Raw genomic sequence first — 20387 nt, forward strand, 5'->3', positions numbered from 1 at the left:
CATAACCTAGTTGCCTGAGTACAAAGATTTTGAAGCATGTGGGAATGTGAGGGTCTTGAAAGTTCAAATAAACGCAATCACTATAGTAATCCCTAACAGCAAAGATAAAAGGTTGACAACAGGAGAAAAAAGGGCTCTGTTGTAACAGGTAAAGCTGGCAAAAATCTACAATCAATAGTTAAATATTCTCTAGGGGACCAAAGAGTAAACAGGCTGGAAACTGACTCCGTGACCGAGTAAATTCTAACCTTTTCAATCCTAATATCCACCACTGCTGGTGCAGTAAGGCAGATTTATTAAGCTGTCCTGGAGAAAGGAAGTCCTTCGGGAATTAAGTGGTACAGTCTCACTGGAAGTATGTATTCCTTCTGCGATTTTTGTGAATATTGTGAAAATTTTGCTATAGATTTCTGGAAAGACTAGGGAAAGTTTTAGCGAAATGTTCTGTTATTGCCTTACCATGCAAACACTTGTAAGTTGAATTAATGTATGTATATGCTTTGCTGCTAAATCTACACTACTGGCTATACCTGGAATCAAACAACAGCACCACTGAAGGAAAGAATGCTTTCTTAGGGAAAATCACTCTTCTCAGAAGTAGAAAAGTCTGACTGTTGGGAGGTTCAGAAAGAATGCATACACCTGCTTTTGACTTGCAATCAAAAAATGCACAGGTAATACTAACATAATAATAGACATCATTACTTTGATTATTCACCACTGTGCTTTCCCTATTCTTATTTCGTAAATAGCAGGACCTAGGTCTGGAGTGGCTCTGCACATGTCATGCCATTGGTAGCAAAAAAAAGCCCTTGCTTGACAAAGAAGGACACGTGGGAATAAAAAGAACAGGCAGTATGTACTAATAAGAGCTTCCTCTCTGCAGGAAGGCACATCCTTTACCAGAAGAGACACTCAGAACCACGTAGAATGAAATGGAATTCTAGATGGGGGGAAAAAATAAATAAGAGTTCTTAGGTAAAAATAAAATACACAGTGTCCACCGAAAGCTGATAAAATGAAAGAAATGAAATTGAAAATGAATGCATTGGGCTGACAGAAGGAGGTTTGATTAAAAACTAAAAAAGCACACGGCAGCTAACCAAAGAACATCAGACCACTGGGGGAGGCTGCTGGTACACTCAGTGATTACATCATTCCCATTGCTGCAGATGTACCAGTCTCTGCTATTTCTTTTGATGAGGACAGTGACAGCATGCCCAGCAGTTAAAATATTTATCAAGCAATTTTCTTAAGGAAGTAACAGTTTAAACTATTTCCCAAATCAGAACTGAGACTTTTTAGATTTGGTTTTTTTTCCCTTTCATACCTTGGATTGAACATGCAAAAACTGAATGATGCTGGGCAATTCATCCCTGCAACCCTTAAGCATTTTGCGTTTCGTTATTATTGCAATGTCATGTAATTCAAGGCACATTCAGGTGTTTGTGGCTGAGAGAGCTCAACATACTTAACTTAAACTAATACTATACTAATACTAGGTAGATGTTACTTATTTCAACAGACTGCGTTGTACATTTTTGGTTAGTCAGATAATATTACCGCAATCTGAGCAATGATGTGGATGAATTACATTTAACACATTAAATCTAAATGATATCCAACCTTAGTCACAAACCGCTGCAATAAGACAGAGTGACCCAAGTCCCATTCAGCCATCTGTTAGCTTAGGAGGCAAACGAAGTCAGTGGCTACATGCCAGCATCCTTGGATGTGATCCAGTGCAGTTTAACATTTTTATAACAAGTGCTCCGGCCGAGGTGCAACTAGAAAGAAATGATTTTGCTTTCATACTGAGGTATAACAAGCATGCCTTTGTTTATTAGTCCATTACTATTGATGTCATCAGACTTTGGAAAACGTTCAAACATTACTGATTGGAAAAGAGTGTGTCACAAAAAATATATGAGGAATATTTTTTGTCTCGTCTTTGTCTTGTCTCGTTACAACATAAACTCCTTAGATCAATATGAAAGCAACACCAGGTTCCAGCTACGTTTCCTAAGCTTGGTTATTCTTTCGTAGTATTTGCATCGCAGAGTTAACTACCTGTGTGACCAGGGGCTCCAGAAGCCGCTCCACAGTCAAGGTGCGGATTTCAAGACTCTTTGGGTCCCATTTCAGCAAGATAGGGGAGGTGGCGGTCGTCATGGTCTCTGTTGGGAACAAAAACATATTGATGGTTAGAAAAATGCTCAGCTGAGAAAAGCTGCACATAGAATTTTCCCATGGGGACAGGGTGGTTGAAGTAATGTTGCAAGTAGTGGTCACAAAAGGTAGTATTGAGCTGTATGATTGTCCTTAAAGCTGAATCCAAATGTGCAGCTAGGTATGTTCCAGTGAAGTCAGATGATGCGCACAGACAGAATAGGTGGGAGGGGGAACTGGCTTTTTATCCCGCCGGGAGCCATTCTATGGCAGCATTGTTCAATGCCTTCCATAAAAGGCAACGCTTTAGTGGGAGTAACAGTAACAGTCAGCAGATCCTGGCTCTGCTTATCAAATAAATCAAAGCACAGTCAACAGTTCCATCAAGAAAGTATTGAAAATTTTTTCCGTATTATTTTTTATTCAAGAAAGGTAGAACATTACAGGACGCATACAAGTACAATGTCTTGTATCCCTCATGTCCATAACACCACATACTGCCAAACACACAAAAAGAAAAATAATAAAGTAAATAAAACATAATAATAACATAATAAACACACATCAGTTGTCATGCAGGTTCAATAAAACCATTAGTTTAGAGTGTTGAGCTTGTCAAAATAAAAAATAAAAATCAGAGGGTCCCATATTTTGTGGAATGTTTTAATTGATCCTCTGGTGAAACACTTAATTTTGTCTAATTTCAGAAATAGCTTCAGGTCACTGAGCCAAACAAACATTTGGAGGATCAGGAGATTTTCAATTTAAAACAATTCTTCTACGAGCTAAGAGGGAGGCGAAAGCAAAAGCATTTTTCTCGTTAGTGGTCACTAATCACATTAACTAACACAAAGATGGCCATTTCTGGAGAGGATTTCGCTTTGGCGTCAAATGCATCATTCAAAGGTTTGCAAACAGACGACCAAAAGTCCTTTAACTTGGGACAAATCCAAAACGTGTGGGCTATATCTGCTGCTTGTCTGAATTGTGCCCATATTTTAAAAGAGAAAGATGCTACAGGACTTGATGTGTACTTCGATGGTGAGAATGGCATTTTGCTGTAATGAAGGCAGAGATTAATGAAGAAAGACAGGAGTTTGCCTCAGTCCTGCACCAGTCCAATTTTGGAGCATGATACCAGAATATGACTTTCTGTATATTAGATGCCCAGTAATATTTCTTCATGTTGAGAAATGCTAAGCTGCCCTGGTGCCTAGGCCCAAAAATTCTCTGCAGATTGTGGGGCTTTTACAAGCCCACAGAAATGAAAAGATTAACTAGTGACCGAAAGAGGGATTTGGGAAAGAAAGAAAAAAAACAGGGAGACATTGAAACAGGCACAAAAATCTAGGTAAAACATTCATCTTTATGCAATTAGTCTGCCTGCAAGAGATAAAGAAAGCACAGAGCATCTCTTCAAATCTGATTCCAATTTGTTCATGAGGGGTTTGACATTTTTTCCATACAGGTCAGAGAAAATACTGGTGACATGAATGCCTAAGTATTTAAAGCCAGACTTTGACATGCAGAATGAAAGTTCATGCTCTGATATGTGGAGGGCTTGATGATTGGAAAGCATTCGCTTTTGAACAGATTTCATTTGCAACTAGAGAAAAGCCCAAACTCCTTCAGGATAGTCATAATATTTGGGAGACATGCCACTGGATCTGAAATATACAGCAGCAGGTCATCTGCAAATAGAGAGAGACTCTGTGTTCAGTTTCCATCCTGTGAATTTCGTATATGTTAGGTGCTGTTTTGAACTTAACTGACAAAAGCTCTATAGCCAAAGCAAACAACAGAGGGCTGAGGGACATCCTTGTCATGTACCACTTGACAGAGGGAAAAGTTGGAAATCTAACCTATTTGTTGCTACGGATGCCCTTGGAGAGGTGTATAACAGACAAGAAATAAATTTAGAGCCAAACCCAAAGCCAAACTCAATCGAGCTCAGTGGTAGATTGTTTTTAGCCAAAAGAGTGATTAAAATATGAGAGTGGGAGCAAGCTAAGAAGAGAATTTTTGGTAGAATTCCACAGGATAGCCATAGAGCCCTGGGGTTTTATCACTTTGCATTTTCTTAATAGAATCAACAATTTCCAGCAGCTGTATGGGTTCATCAAGATTGTCTTTAGCATCCTCATCCATATTTGGAATCTCTAAGTTGTCCAAAAAGTATTAGTAATTAAACCAGTCACAAATAGAGCTCGTCGGTTCCTGAATCACCCGGGTTAAAGATTTGAACTGGTAACACCGTGGACTCAGTGAACCGAGTCATCTGAATCATCTAACTCAAGTCAGAAGAATCACCAGAAACACTGTGGGCTCAAGGGAACCGGTTCACTGATTCAAGACAGACGAATCATCGAAAACACTGCAGACTCAGGTGATTCATTTGAACCAGTTCACTGACTTGAATCAGAAGGATCACCGGAAATACTGCAGACTCAGACTCCGCCTCACTCCAGTATTCACTCCAATATTGCAACAAACAACTAATGTTCGTTATGTGGCTGATATATTTTATGCACATGCTATGATGACATTTTGCACTTTCGTTCAGTTTGGTTATTTTTGTTTATATAGCTACTGAAAATATTTAATTCTTAGTCTATATTCTAACTTGTACACTTTGCAGACTTTAAAAATTTCAGATTACATTAGCCTCAATGCACCAGTACACTAAATTCTCCATTAAAAGCTTGCTTTTTTCGCGGGCAACTCAAACAGTAGGCAAGCCCCAGGAGCCTGATGATAATGAGAACTCTATAGCCAGCTAGCTAAGAACGAGTAGTCAGTCACTGCTATCCCTTGAAACATTGATATCAACAATGCCTACCAGATAAAGCGACTAACCAAATAAATACGGCATTCAGATTTATCTCAAAATAAGCGCGTTATAGTCAGTCTGTGTACAATATAATCTTAGCAGCAAGCTAGCTCTAATCCTTGGCTCGAAAAATTCCCTAGGCTCTGAGACACAAAGATAACACCATATAAAGTCTCCTGTAAGTTTGGTCAGAGCTCCGTACTTGTGCCGCATACCCAACCTTGGCCGAAACCGGAAGTTGTACTTAACTTTTTTTTAATTAACTCCACATTTACAATACATCTGCCCAAGGCGCTAATCCACTGAGTAAGGTTACAGTAAGTTCAGAATTGTATTGTTTAGCTACATTTGTATAGTTAGCTGTCAGTCAGTGGAGATGCACACAGTGGAGTCTACACATTTATTGAGTAGCATTTTGAATACATTAACCATTCAGGAACAAACACTGTTTTACTGTTGAATCATATTATGAGAGCTTCCAAAAAAATCAAGAAATATACCAAAAGAGGCTTAACTTGATAAAGGTTGGAAACCAAATTAACCTTAAATTCAGTTCATTCAGTTACACTGAATACCTTTTCAAGAGATTATTGTATTGTAGAAAATGGCAAGTTCATTAAACTCTGCAATATGAGTCTCTATTGGACAGAAAAGATGCTCTTTAACAAGGAATATGTTTTCCATGACAGTTTTTTTAAACCTTTAAAGCTGTTGGGGTATATTAGGTGAATGTGAGGACTGAACAGCTGGCGTCAGAGTAGCAGTCTGCTGTTACTGTGGAGATGTGTTTCTACAGTAAGCAGTTTCAGAATGGGCCAGCTGGGACTGGCCAAGTCTACTGCCAATGTCAATGAGGCAGAAGGGAATAAAGAATGTGAATAGGAACGACAGATCTGGGCCAGAGGCCCCTTATACTACACACAGTGGGTTAAGATGGATGGACAGAAGGAAATCTGGCGACCTAGCACTATTGATGAAACGACAACTCATACATTATGGTTTTCAAAATGGCAAAGGCCTTTATATTTAGGAAGTTTGCAGGTCTTTACTTATACTGTTGTCATTTCATTTTTGTCGCCTGAAAGGAAATGTGGGGTGGGACAATGAATCACACCTTTTGCGTCTATCAGCGCAAGCACAGAAATATGACAAAAACGTGAAGGAATGATTTATGTACTCTGTTCTCACATTTTAAAATTGACACATGTTGGTGTTAGCACAGTCCTAACATATTTATGTGAAACCTGAAGACTTGTACATTTAGAAACTTACATTAGTGCAACCCCTTTAAACATTCACATTAAGTATCTGAATGTGTGAAAGCTCATTCTACCTCCGATAGTGGATTTTACTAGATGACATGAATAGTGTCACTAGTAGATGTAATCTGTTGGAGCTACTTGTCTTTAATTTCATCAGTTGTTCACTATACAACTGAAAGTTTTGGCCACTTTTCTGTTAAACGCACTCTGTAAGTCATTATTGACTGTCTGTAGAGACAGAAACTCTTTGTTTGGTAGATTTTATGATATTACCAGCTCGCCAAAGACTGTTGTACATGGAGTACTAAATAAGCAAAGGTGATGCAAATGTTTCAGGCAGAAGGACGTGGCACTGATGAGAAAACAGCAGCACTGTGAAAAATACCAATGTACTGCTGTAATGAAATAAACTGAGTTTACTGGAGTATGACAGTATTACTTCTCAGACACCAAAACTGAAACTCCTCTTGATGTGTTATATGAGCAACATAATAACAGAAAATGTTTTCGTGTACATTAGTGGTGGTTGCAATTAAATAGTAAGTATCTTAAAATTAAAACTGATGCTGCCTACACTTAATTCATCTATTCTACATTATGCTTATAGCCTATGGTATATACACTGTAGCAGCAATTAATACAATTTCAAGTACTTCAGGAGACAATAATGCAGAGCCAATTAGTTGATCACTGAGAACTGACAAATACTTAATGAATACATTAGTTGTTCCGAAAAAACAAAAACAAAAAAACATTTAAGGTTGTAGGGTTTAAAATGTGAGGATCCACTGGCTTTATACAACTGTTAACAAATGCATATTCATCAATTTATCAGCCATACATTATATGAGGTTATTTAGAATTTGTGAAAATTTGCACTTTGTTTTGATTGTTTCATAACATTTTAAAAACAAAACCTTTGGTTACTAGGGTAAGCCTTGTTCTATCACAACTGGCTTAGATACTAAGCAAAGCAGCCCTAATACAATGTATGCTGCTATGTGTGATGCTGTGTGATATAGTTTATTGTTGATGGGGATTTTTATAAGTCAGAATTGCAACTTCACATTGGAAAGTGTGATGAATGTCACTCAGTTCATTATCACATAGAGTATATTTGTAATGCAGTCACACAATAAATAATATTAAATCTTCAAATTATGCAAAAGTGGGTTTTATAATAATGTTGAGGAAATAAAAAAAAAAGACTGCATATCCCACAAAGCCAGAATGAAAATAGCTGAGCATCTGTCGTATGTCAAAAAGACTGTCACCTAGAAAACCATTATTCACCACATTCGGCTGCACAGCGTAACAGCAAATGAGCTTAAATAGAGTGATATCTGGGCATACATTTCTGAAAAACATTTAAAAAGTCTCTCTCCTCTGTATCACTAATACAATACGTCCACCTCAGTCTGGCTCTGATCATGTAAATAATGCTTGTTTAACAAAAGAGTGGGGTCACTTTTCACTGTTCTAAAACATGCACTGTCAAACTTTATTACTTCCTAATATTGTGTAGGTCTCCATTGTGCCTCCAAACCTGTTGTGACTCATCAGAGAATGGACATGGGCCTTCTGAGGGTGTCCTGTGGTGCCTGGCAACAGAATGTTGGGCCATTTATTTGGACCTTTGGGTCCTATGGGTTGAGGAGAGGGGCCTCTGTGGATCAGGCTTGTTTCTGTGCATAACACAGATACTTGATCAGTTTGGGATCTAGTGAATTTGGAGGCCAGGTCAACACCTTGTGCTGTTTTTCATATTTTTTCGAGTTGTTTCTAAACTAGGTGGGTTTCCCAGCAGAACATTGAATTGTCACAAGAAGGTCAATGCTATTCACTTCTCCTGTCAGTGGTTTTAATCGTGTGGCTGATCAGGGCAAGACTGTGTTCGCTGAGCAACATGCATTCCCACAGTTTTCATGATTTGTCCTCATGTTCTCAGCAACCACAAAAGTAAGAGAAGAGACTTGGGATTTATTCCTAAGTAATGACAAACGTTAAAAGAGCATCATCTTAGACAGATCCTATATTTACTATAGTAATAATAAGCAACGTGACAATGTTTTGTCCACTGTGGAACCATATTCCCCACGCACATAACTCCTATCCTTTATTCAAACTGCAAGGTATTCCCACAACCCAAGAGAGCCTTTTCTGCAGAGTTATAAAATCTTTTCCTCCTAGATCTGTTTTGTTCACGCAACATGTTTTTGGTGAAGAGCATGAGTCACAAATCCCAGTTGTTGTAATTTGTTAGATGTCCCGCCATCTGCTGCGTACAACTGTGTGTAAATCTGGGAATCCACATCTACACCGATACTTGAGGAAGGCCAGGCAGACTGTCTGCACCAGGCTGAAATTTAGTGGATAAGTTTTTTTTATTAATATTTTTTTTTAAATGGGCTCACCAAGAAAAAAAATCGGAGATGCGTTTTATTCATGGATTCATTAATTTTATTGATGCCCCTAGGAAAAAAAAGGATTTGATGGACTGGAATTTTATCTGCTCCACAAGAGGGGTAAGTTGGGAACATCAAAAAATGTCTTTTATGTCAATAGGCCTCAACATATCTGAAATGGAGGACTAAAAAGGATTTATTCATTGTACAAGAAAGGCAAAATGCAAATAGAAAAAACTGAGTTCAGAAAGTTTTTAGAAAGAGCTGCACAACTTATTCTTTTTGCATAGTATTGTAAGTAGATAATGAACACTTTGATTGGTTTGCACGTGCATGTTTTGTCCCTGTGCTGTGTGCTCTAAAACACATGAACACCTGTTTTTTGAAGCATGAATCGTTTGCTTTTTTGCGTTCCCAAGAAACGACTGCTCCTTCTGCCCCAGGACAGGCTTTTGGGGAGGGATGGTGATGCTTCAGAAGTTTTCAGAATACCGCGGCTCACAAGAAGGAAACTGGGCCATCTGCGAGAGTTTTCAGGATTTACTCTAGAAAAGACGGCGCTGCACAAACAGTCCCATAAATATTCTATCCCTCAAGGCGGGAACACTGATAGATGTAAACAAAAACTCAAACACTTTCAAAATCAAGGGAGGGTAACAAAAAACTTTCAGGCGCTGCTCTAAAAGGAGCCAACTTGCGGTCTTCAGCAGCTGTGTTTTTAATTTTTTACATTTTTGAAAGTGCATTTCCATGTTTGAACTGTCAAATACCTGGTTATATTTATAGGTTTATTCTCTAATGGGGACCTCCTAGCTTAAATTGTGAGTTGAGGTAAGCCTGCAGGTCTGCAATGGTGCACACCGATTTAAGCCTCCCAGTCCAACAACGGCTCTGTCAGTATTCATAATGGATGCATGGACACCTTAGTGGGGTTCTAGACTCATTTATACTGTATAAGTATAAATCTAAGGTACTGTGAGGTGTTTCTAATAGTCTTCCTCCCTGGTGGATGTAAAATGAAACACCTCCAAATGATATATGATGCAACCCCATCACCACCACCAGAGCCTCACTAGTTACCTAAGACTCTCATGACCAATACTGAAAACTAGAACTCAAGACTAAGAGCTGCTTTCAGCAATTCATTTCAGGGCTGGAAAGTAGCATTCTCACAGCTCAATTCATCACGGCCTGCTGATACCGTGCCTGCTGAGTTTGGCAAAGGATGCTCACCAAATTGTTGCTTTGTTGTTAATTAGGTTCCTTCTTTTGTGTGTTGCCGTAAATAATACTTCAGTTGTCTCCGTTCATTAATCGTGTCCGCCTACTCGAGATTTAAAATGCCTGGGTGTTGGTGATGTTTTCTGTGTTTACTGGTCGAGGAAGAAGAAGAAGAAAAAACAAAATACAGTGCAATCAGTGTTGGTCTTCAGGATTAAAAATAGCTCTTGTGAGTCACCAACAGTATTGTGTGTAATTGTTATTTATCTGCCGTTCACTCAATACTTGTGAGTTTTGTGCAATAAAGAGTAACATAAAACCTTTATATTCTTGCCAGAGCAACTAAAATATATTGTACATGACATCCTTATTAAAGCCAGGGAAGCTTGTGTAAGGTTTTGCTTGAAACACTTTAATGGAATGAAAAACACACAGATGGGTGGCACAGATGTTCAGTGGCTAGCACCGCAGGATCGTATGCAACGTCCATACATATGCCTCCCTTATTCAAGTGGATTTCATCCAGGTGTTTTAGTAACCCCCCAACAAAGCCATATATGGTGAGATAAGTTAACACTAAATTTGAATTCTTTGTCGCTCATATCTTGAAACTGGATGGACTGGATGGATGAAAAATTAACGCTAAACTGGCTGTGTTTCAATGTACTCAGGCATCAAAATCATAAAGCAGACTAAAACTCAGATTGAACTGCTGGTGACAACCATAGAACCTTATATGTAGCTTTAGAGAAACACACAACTGTTTAAATGTATCAGCTCTCTCTGGCTTCACACGCCTTTTCCTGCATCTGACCTAGCACTGGTGTTGAATTTTGCACAACTGTGGCAAAGTGTCAGCATGTCACTACTAGAGTTGAGAATAGAGATGTACCAATCTGATCATTTTGATTAGTATTGGGGCCAATCAATCCATTTTTTTTTTTTTTTTTTTTAATGATCAGACTAGACCGGCAAACTTGAACTAAAGGGAATCAGTAGTAGCCACATTAAAGCCACTAACAGGAGAAGTGAGTAACATTGACCATTTTGTGCCAATACAATGTTCTACTGGGAAACGTTTGGACGTCTATGTATTCCTGTGGATACAAAGACATGTACCACCCACCATCCCCAGCAGGATGCAGCCTGACACAGGCACACACACAAAAATGGTTTAGGAACAACTCAAAAAAAACATGCAGCACAAGGTGTTGACCTGGCCTCCAAATTCACTAGATCCCAAACTGATCAAGTATCTGTGGGATGATCCACAGAGGCCCCTCCCCTCAACCCATAGGACCCAAAGGCCCCCACTAACAACATTCTGTTGCCAGACACCACAGGACACCCTCAGAAGACCCATGTCCATTCTCTGATCAATCACAACTGTTTTGAAGGCACAAGGGAGACCTACACATAATAATGTTACGCCCGATCGGTGTAGATGCTGATGAGTTCCATGGGCTCATACAGCTATACCTACAAGCCAAGCTATACACCCCAGAGCTTTTTATAAAGATATTTAGGTTTGTTTTGTCATTTATTTGGTTAAAACCATCCAGCTCTAAGTGTTTGTCATGAGAGCCTATTAGGGTTGCAAAGGGGTGGAAAATGTCCGGTAAATTTCCGGTAAATTTCCAGAAACTTTCCATGGGAAGTTAAACTGGGGAATTTTGGAAATATTCCAAATTAGAAACTTTCCATGGGAATTATGGGAATTATGGAAATTAGTGGGAATTTATGGGAATTAACTAGAAATTGGGGGTAATTTAAACTAACTGTATCATATCCAAACATAAATGTAAATATTTTTTGTCATAAGCAGACATCCATGCAAAATAATACAAAAACATGACATTTCAACAGCCGAGATTTCAACAATCTCTTCTCCAGAGAGAATGCCCCTGTCATATATAACTGTGCTGCCCATACTCTTAATCTTTCATTTAGCACCTAACTTACCAGATAGTTAGCTACTGTATTAATACATTTTTATTTAATATTTGCAAGTTAAACATTAATAACGTTATAGATCAAATATATTTACCCCATGATATTATCAAAACTTACTTGACTTTATATAGTCCGCGGGCTCAAATGTGTGGCTTCAATAGTCTTGTGCTTTGAGCTCAAAAGTGTGGCCTCCAGGCTTCAAGAAATCACCTGTGCATGTGATGGAGGAATGCACAGTGCATGTAGGGGGCGTGGCCTCAATAGCCCTGCAGTAAGCAGTGTGCTGTGTGCATGTGATTGAGGAGTGTACTTGCATTAAATCTGGTTGTTTTAGCCAAGACTATGCTACAATATATTCCCCCCAACTATATTTAAGTTCCCTGTTAAGGGCCAACCTTCAATTTTGTAAATTTCTTATTTATTCCTGTTTATTCCCATATATTCCCGTTAATTCCCGTTAATTCCCATATATTCCCGTTAATTCCCATGGAAAGTTTCCAACTTTGAAAATTCCCGGAATTTTGCAACCCTAGAGCCTATATACTTTATACTGTTATTTATTTTGCACCACAAATGAGGCTCTACTGTTTTCCCTCCCATACAGGCCCACATTGGACTGATGGACAAGTAATCCGCACAGGGAACGACACAGCCGATACTCAATATTAAAAAGATTTGGATATCCCTAATTAAGAACAAACTAGCAAACTTTAAACCACCTAACTAGTAACTTTCACTGATATTGATTCAGTTTCATCAAAACACTGCTTTGTCTGATTTTAGCCAAAATATCCATTATGGGAATAATACTACGATTGCAGGCATAAGAATGCAGTAACTGAGAAGATGAGGGTTGTTTAGTGTAGGCTGAGAGCACCGGAGAAAACATTTAACATTCTGCCACTGTCGACCGAATGACATGTTTTATTATCAGGGTGCAGGGGCAGCAGCAGCAATGTAGGAGTGGTAACAATGGCATCTGTAGCGAGCTCGCCACATGCTGCCATTCCCCGTAAGACAGCTCATTTGTCACCTAATGTAGGGTCTTCTTGATACAGTTTGTTTTTTATTGCCCATTAAACAATATTACTACCTTAGGTTCTGCTTGTGCCAGCGTTTTTCTGAAATAACGCTGATGACACGGCGGAGAGACAACTGCTAACGGATGTAAAGTAATTACCTCAGTTGGCCAGGTGTTAACGGCGTGTGTGCTGGGAATGTGTTTGTGAACGCTCGTCTGTGTCTGAACGTTTGTATTCCTGCCTCTACTGTCAAATCTCAATATGGTTTTAGTATCCTTCCATGTATCAGGCTCCAAGTTTTCATTCATCAAGTCAAAAAGTTTGAGGTGGCGTTATTTTATGACGGTAGCACTCATGCTAGACAAATATGCAGGCCAAAAGGCGCTACCTAGACATGAACCGTAATTCAACTGCACTTAAAATAAGAAGCACAGACAGATGCAGACAAGGCCTCTGACAGTTCATTAAGATGTCCTTTCAAACTCAGTGAACACGAGCAGCCTTTCAACGGCGCTCGAATTAAATCTTGTCAGGGACAGTTTCATTTACACCTTTGTGACACTTTGATTAATGTCAAATCAAATGATACGTCTCACGCACCTGAAGAACATCTTGCGGGGGGGGGGGGGGGACTCAAGAAGGAAGGTTCTATTATTAACAGGAGTGTTGTGTCAAAGCCAGGAATCAAGCGTTTCTTAATGAAAACGAGTGCTTTTAAACTGCAGCTAGAGTTTTTGCACCATTGTTTGAACTTGCTACTGAAAAAAAAGTATCTCCAAGGGATCAAGGTGGGATTTTTAAAGCCACAAGGAGTGTTTCTACGAAGTACCAGTGATAGACACGACATTTTAGTCTGCCTGTCGTGTGAAAATATTTTTTCCCCACATAAAATTATGTATTTATACAATAATTATATTCCCCACATAAGGAACTCTGAATTTTATTTGAATTCTGCCATTTATTGTGAGCTCATTTCCTTTTGCCACTTGAAAGGGAATGGTTTTGCTCAAGCCGAGATTATACAACCACCTACTGTCCTCTTGACATGCAAACTCACGACCTGCCAGATGTGTCTTTCTCTGCTACGTAGGTTACTTCCTGGATACCTAGGTTCCTGTTTTTAAAAAAAGCTCGGTCTTTGCTTTCCTGCCAATTCCATTCTTTGTTCAAGTGAGATGTTTTTATGGACATTTACTTCGATCTTTTTCTTGCCTGTTAGTATGATGTGTGAAAATGACTGATATATGGTGATCTTAATGAAAGTAAACAAAGATGATCTCAACATACTGTTTCGTTCACATACGCTAACTAGGTAACTATGCCTACATGCAATACGCTCAAGGTGATCGATATATCTCAAGAAAGCGGACAAATGCAGGTACGACAGATATGGCTGGAAGAGAGCTTTGTTTGTGTGTCTGTATTGACTCAGCATGTATCACACTGAGTACCTCTATTCAACATACTATTGAAAAGCAGATGGTGATGACTAGTACTTTTCAACACCACAGAAAGAACTACTGAGTTTCCAACACAAAGGCCCTGTGGTTTCCACTTTTAAAGTAATTGTCACATTGCATATACATTACCTAAGTCATACGGAGATGTTGATTTTTTAAGAAAATCTCACTCGTCATAAAGCGTCTTGCTATGAAGGGATTTTTCAGTGAGGGACTAAAGTTTTGTAAAGAAATATTCAGTTTCGGAATTCTATAAACTGATTGATTAAGTAACTGGGGCTGTAGGCACCTACGGTAAATACTGTATTTATATCCATGTTTGTACATAAGAGCAGGAAAATCTGAGTACAGTATGTTCACAAACTGATTTTAAAACTGCAAAACATATTTAATATTCGCTGTCACATGAGGCTCGAAACTAGTCTGCTAAACTCATCAACATTTAAAACCTTTTAATCTCAAACTATCGCCGTTACGGCAGTTTATAAAACCTGCAAACAGAAACTCTCTTTCATCTACACAATCTACCAAACGCTTCGACATGGAGAAGCTTCATACAGCCTGCCCCATCGGCTACTTCATCATACCAACAGTTGCAAACAGGAAGTCATATAAACCCATCTTTAATGGCTGGCAAACTTTCAGGCCTTAACTTGACAAACCTTAACTCACTTGTCACATGTAAAGCTTTCATTACGTAGTATATACAACCATGACAACTATGTGAACGTTTGTTTCTATAGAACAAACATATGTACTACTCTTGTTTGTCTTAACCCTGACAGATTGCTGACCTGTCCACTGTGAACTCGGTAACCGTCCACAGCCTGGGTTGGCTAGCCCCAACAGCTATAAAAGGATAGGCAAATAAAAATGAATACAGGGACAGATTTACGGTCTCCAGTGTGTGAATCTGTTACTGGTTTGAACAATTTGGGGAAAATACCTGTGCTTTTGTAATATAAATCATCCGATGGAGCATTACCTCCGGGCATACTATCTAAATATCAACTTCTCAATTCTAATACCAGCAATTCTGAAATCAAGTTATATAAACTAATAATAGAAATAATGGACCTGACACACATCATAATATACATTCTGAATTGCATCATTTCAATTTAAGATATTGATTTAAAACTGATTAATTGTTCAGCCCTATGGTGATATATGGCAGAATGTTTGGGGATTTGTTTTCAATGAAAATGCAGAGAAACAGGACCTTGATAGTAGTTTATTAAGTACTATGAAGTCCATTTTGTCTACTAACTCCTGAACTATGCAGTACAGAATGAATTCTGAAGCGGTAAAAACATATTTCATTCATCCACAGATTTGACACCATTTAGATGTGTTCAGACATGAAAAAATAATAATTTATTATTAAAGATACAAATCATTTTAACATAGCCATTTGCTAAATTTTAAAAGGCATGTCCTTCTAATTATACATAGCTGCCTGAATGCAATATTTTCTACACTGCATTTTTCCCACAGTTCGAAATTCTAAATGATAAAGTAGCCACTTAGAAAAAAAAACACTATTCATCCTTACTGAGATGTATGTATTATTTGGCAGTCAATGTCCAAATATAGTTTAGAACCTTAATATGTGAATGTCACACAATGCAGTCTATCACTATATTCAATTACTAAAGTGAATTTAAAGAGAAAATGTCACTGGTGCATTTTGTCATTCATGTTAAAATCCAATGACTCAGTCAGAACTCAGTAACTACACAATGATTTTAGGTTGCTTGCTTACATCTCATCAGGTGGTCTTAAAGGCTGATTTAATTCAAGACGCCTCCCCCTGTGAGTCCACATGGACATGGATTAACTTCACAACATTCAGTGTATTTAACAAACGAGGTTAATACATGATAAGCATTTATGGAGCGGAGGAATAAGGACAAATCAACAGCTTAAACTAGTGGGATTAACATTTTTAAAGTACTGCAGTTCATTTACATTTGACAACAACCTCTACACAAAAATGCAGAGGAACAGAATTGTATGGAAAATGCCAAAATATACACATTTCTGGAAACCCTAGTTTGTAATATTGTCCAATTATGAAAGCTTGTGTTGCTAAGGAAAGCAGTCTCAGGACTGAACGCCTCTTAATAAAAACACTTCAAATGTCCTTCAGATTGAGGTTCTTACAAGGATTTTATTTATTGCTAGATCTCTTCATAGACTCAGACGCAACATAACATGCTAAGCTCACTGACAATATGTGGGTTAAATGCCCCTAAAATTGTATACTCCTGGTATTGAATGACTGCATTCAAAACACATGCATAAAAAGACAAAATATACAGATAGAAATATTAAAAAGTTTAGACTCTGCTTGCACTGCATGAAACAGGCGTCCAAGTTTGTTTTATTTTTACCATATGACACTAAGTTTGTGACTACAATCCCTGTCATTTGCCATTATGGAAAGCTAATATGCCGACACTGCACTGCCCCAGATTTAGGGCAGAGTTAAGTACATGCACACACTTGCGTGGAGGAGTGAGGGAGTCTCTGAAAGCAGAAATCAAGGCTCAACCTGTCATATCGCTACTTTCCAGAGCCCTGTTCTCAGAGTGGCCAAAAAAGGCTGATCACAGTCGAGTGCAACCTGTAAAATTCTCAAAGTAGTTGTGTTCTCTTGGGAATTTTAAAGCTTCTTTAGAAAATAAATGCAAATAAAGCGAAGCAGAAAAAAAATAAAAAACACGTGTACTATAGATGCGAGCCATGTGAACACATGCCCCAAGCTGGCTGGAAGGGACACAAGTCCTTCCATTATATAGTTGCAATCGAAGGTGTGTGTCCATATCTTAGAGTGAATGCTCGTCCTGAGTTGAGTACATCATATCATATACTGTATACAAGGAGAGAATCGAGGATCATTTCTCCAACAGGTACCTGACACGTACGTGGCAGGGCATCCAACAAATCACCAATTACAGGGGTAATCAAAACTCAGCCACTGTCAACAATGCATCTTTGGCAGAGGAGCTCAATTAACATTTTTTTTCCCCACTTCAAAACAACTGAGACCAACATAACTACCCCCCACCCTGCTGGCACTGATGACGTCCTGATCGTAGAGACACAGGAGGTGAGGCAAGTGCTCAGGTCTGTTAATACAAAGAAGGCAGAAGGGCCTGACGGGATACCTGGGAGAGTGATCAGAGACTGTGCAAACCAACTAGCAGACGTATTTACTGACATTTTTCAACTTGTCTCTGTCACAAGCCATTGTCCCCACCTGTCTCAAATCAGCCACAATCATTCCGGTGTCCAAGCAGAGCAACATCAGCACTCTAAATGACTACAGGCCAGTGGCACTAACCCCCATCATTACCAAGTGTTTTGAGAGACTGGTGCTAAAACACATAAAAACCACCCTCCCTCCTGATCTCAGCCCACACCAGTATGCTTACAGAGACAACACGTCCACAGATGACGCAATTGCCACAACCCTCCACACAACCCTAACACACCTTGACCAGAAAGGGACATATGTGAGAATGCTTTTTATTGATTACAGCCCTGCATTTAACACAATAGTCCCCAATATTTTAGTGTACAAACTACACAACCTTGGCCTCAGTAGCCCCCATGTGCATGTGGATTAAGGACTTTTTATCCAACCGTCCACAGACAGACTGGAAGAGAGGTGTGAGCCAAGTCTGACTGTCTCTCGGCATCGGAGCACCCCAGGGCTGCGTCCTCAGCCCCCTCCTCTACTTCCTTTACACATCGGACTGCACTGCTAATCACCTTTCAAATAAAATAATCAAATCCGCAGTCGTAGGTCTGATCACAAACAACAACGAGTCAGTTTACAGGAATGAAATCTGCAATCTGGCAAGATGGTGCATGGACAATAATCAAACACTAAACATAAAAACCCAAAAGAGATTTTTGATTTTCGGAAGAACAAGGCCGATCACACTCCGCTAACCATCAACAGAGAAGATGTAGATAGAGTGCCCTCTTTCAAGTTTCTGGGGACCCACATTTTGGAGACTCTCACCTGGTCTGTGAACACCCCTGCGCTGGTTAAGAAAGCTCAACAGAGACCCTACTTCTTCAGGGCCCTCAAGAAAACTAACCTGTGTACAGATCTGCTAAAGGCCTTCTACCACTGCACCACTGACCAGAGGGTCATCAAAACATCTCAAAAAATAATCAGTCTCCCCCTCCCGACACAAGACAACATCTTCACAGCATGCTGTCTCCGAAAGGCTAGCACCATCCTTAAAGATGAGACGCACCCCTCTAATCACTTCTTCACTCTGTTGCCATGTGAGGGGCGCTACAGAGCCATTAAAGCCCGCACATCCAGGCTGAAAAACAGCCATCACTGCACTGAAGCAAATACCTCCTCATCTGTGCTGTCCCATCTCTGTCTCTCAATGACTGTCTTCCTGCAAAATATGACCTTATAGGAAATATTTTAATTTTTATTTTTATACAAATATTTTATTGTGGACATTGTGTGCAATATGGGCACTCTGGGGAGTACTTTGGTTTGATACTTGTCTGTGTGCTCTTTAAACTTATTAATTGAACTGAGTGTGACTGTAGATGGGGATTTAGTGTGTGTGTGTGTTTGTGTCTTTTAAGTGTTGCACACACAAATTTCGCTGTATTTGGCACAATGACAATAAAGTTTCCCAATTCTGATATGTTATTTCCAGACTAAGTAAGGTATGTACTGGGGGAAAAAAAAAAAAACTTAAACAATTAAGGTACACACAGATGTTATATTGGTGCAGAGGACTTCAGAAATGGCGAGATGATTATATCAGTCTGGAAGGCAATTTATTTGTGTTATTTTGATCCTTATTTTGTACCCAAATATGAAACTTGAGACAAAGTGTCAGCTAAACTAATTTTCATGCTTTTAAACAATCTGAGTTCAACAAATCAGTGAATCGTTTGGTACAACAAGGGGTTGTGTCAGGGGTCCTCCAGCCAGTTTAGATCTACACAAGGTTTTTGGTATTTGACTGATTTAACTGCTGTTGGATATTGTCGACAATGTTTATGCCTGAGCCAACTTTACTCAAGCACTACTCCCGCCTAATCTGCATGCGATTCATTCACACACTTGATAAGCAATAATTGTTCGGAAGGTAAATCTAATAGCAGCAGTGCCTGTTAGCCTTGGCGCAGCCAGACCCAAATCCTATCAGACCATAAATCTGGAAACACGTCATTGGGATTTCATTATGGGATGAGTTTCAACCAGTGCAGCAAAAATAAAATACTGCTGCACGCAAATGGATTGTCCTACCACCCAGAGCCATTTTGTTGAAAAGAAATTCAACTCCTTGGCACTCGGATGTTGTATATGACTATGTTGCTGTTCTTCTTCCATTACCACATAAATCCCACCCAAAGGATCTGGCCTGACAGATCTTTCCTGGAGCATAATCAGTTCCCATCAGAGTGACTCCAGACCAGGTTCCAGGCTAAATACATGCATCAAGAGTTCCCTAGGCAAAGACACTGACTCGAATTTCAGAATGGCACAGTTAACAAAACTCTAAAATGCTTTTCAAATTAGTATTTGTATCTGTTCATGTATTTACAGTGTTTAGGTAGACACACTCTTGACTATGACAGGACACCTAAAATACAAATTACAGTTCGGACACAAACTAACAGTACATGCCAAGAATAAGAATCTCACAGCAGAACATGAGTGTATACCTTGTAGAGTGTACAAGGAGGTCAAAGCATATGGTCAGTACTAGGGTAGCTCCCAACCAATTCCTAAAATCAACGCTTACACATATGACTTAGCGTCGTTAGAGCAAGTATCATTCAAACCTTCCTGTCAAAGGACATTCATTGCAATGGCAAGCACAGTCAAGGTAGCACACTTTCACAGTTTAATTAAATAAGGCACAGGTTTGGTTGTGGCTGTTAATAAAACACAATAGTCACACAGAACTATATATCCATGGTTGGATGTTATTATACAGGCTACATGGCGTAATCCTCATGACAGTTTTGCCACGGTATAATTTGTGGGATTAACCCGTGACAGTGGT

At 39.2% G+C, this 20387-nt stretch overlaps 1 protein-coding gene across 2 annotated transcripts in view; it reads right to left on the bottom strand.

Annotated features, from left to right (window-relative positions):
* Positions 1 to 20387, bottom strand: part of ctnna2 (catenin (cadherin-associated protein), alpha 2) — a 306322-nt gene that overhangs the window by 276957 nt on the left and 8978 nt on the right. The window contains exon 2 of one of the 2 annotated variants that reach the window (XM_084561584.1): positions 2071 to 2177. In XM_084561584.1, coding sequence (XP_084417710.1) covers positions 2071 to 2172 — 102 coding nt within the window. In that variant the 5' untranslated portion in view covers positions 2173 to 2177. Of the gene's footprint in view, positions 1 to 2070; positions 2655 to 20387 lie in introns of those variants that run through there. The other variant, XM_084561583.1, reaches the window with a different exon arrangement.

Source organism: Chelon labrosus (genome assembly GCF_963514085.1).
Source record: "Chelon labrosus genome assembly, chromosome: 2".
Lineage (NCBI taxonomy): Eukaryota > Metazoa > Chordata > Actinopteri > Mugiliformes > Mugilidae > Chelon > Chelon labrosus.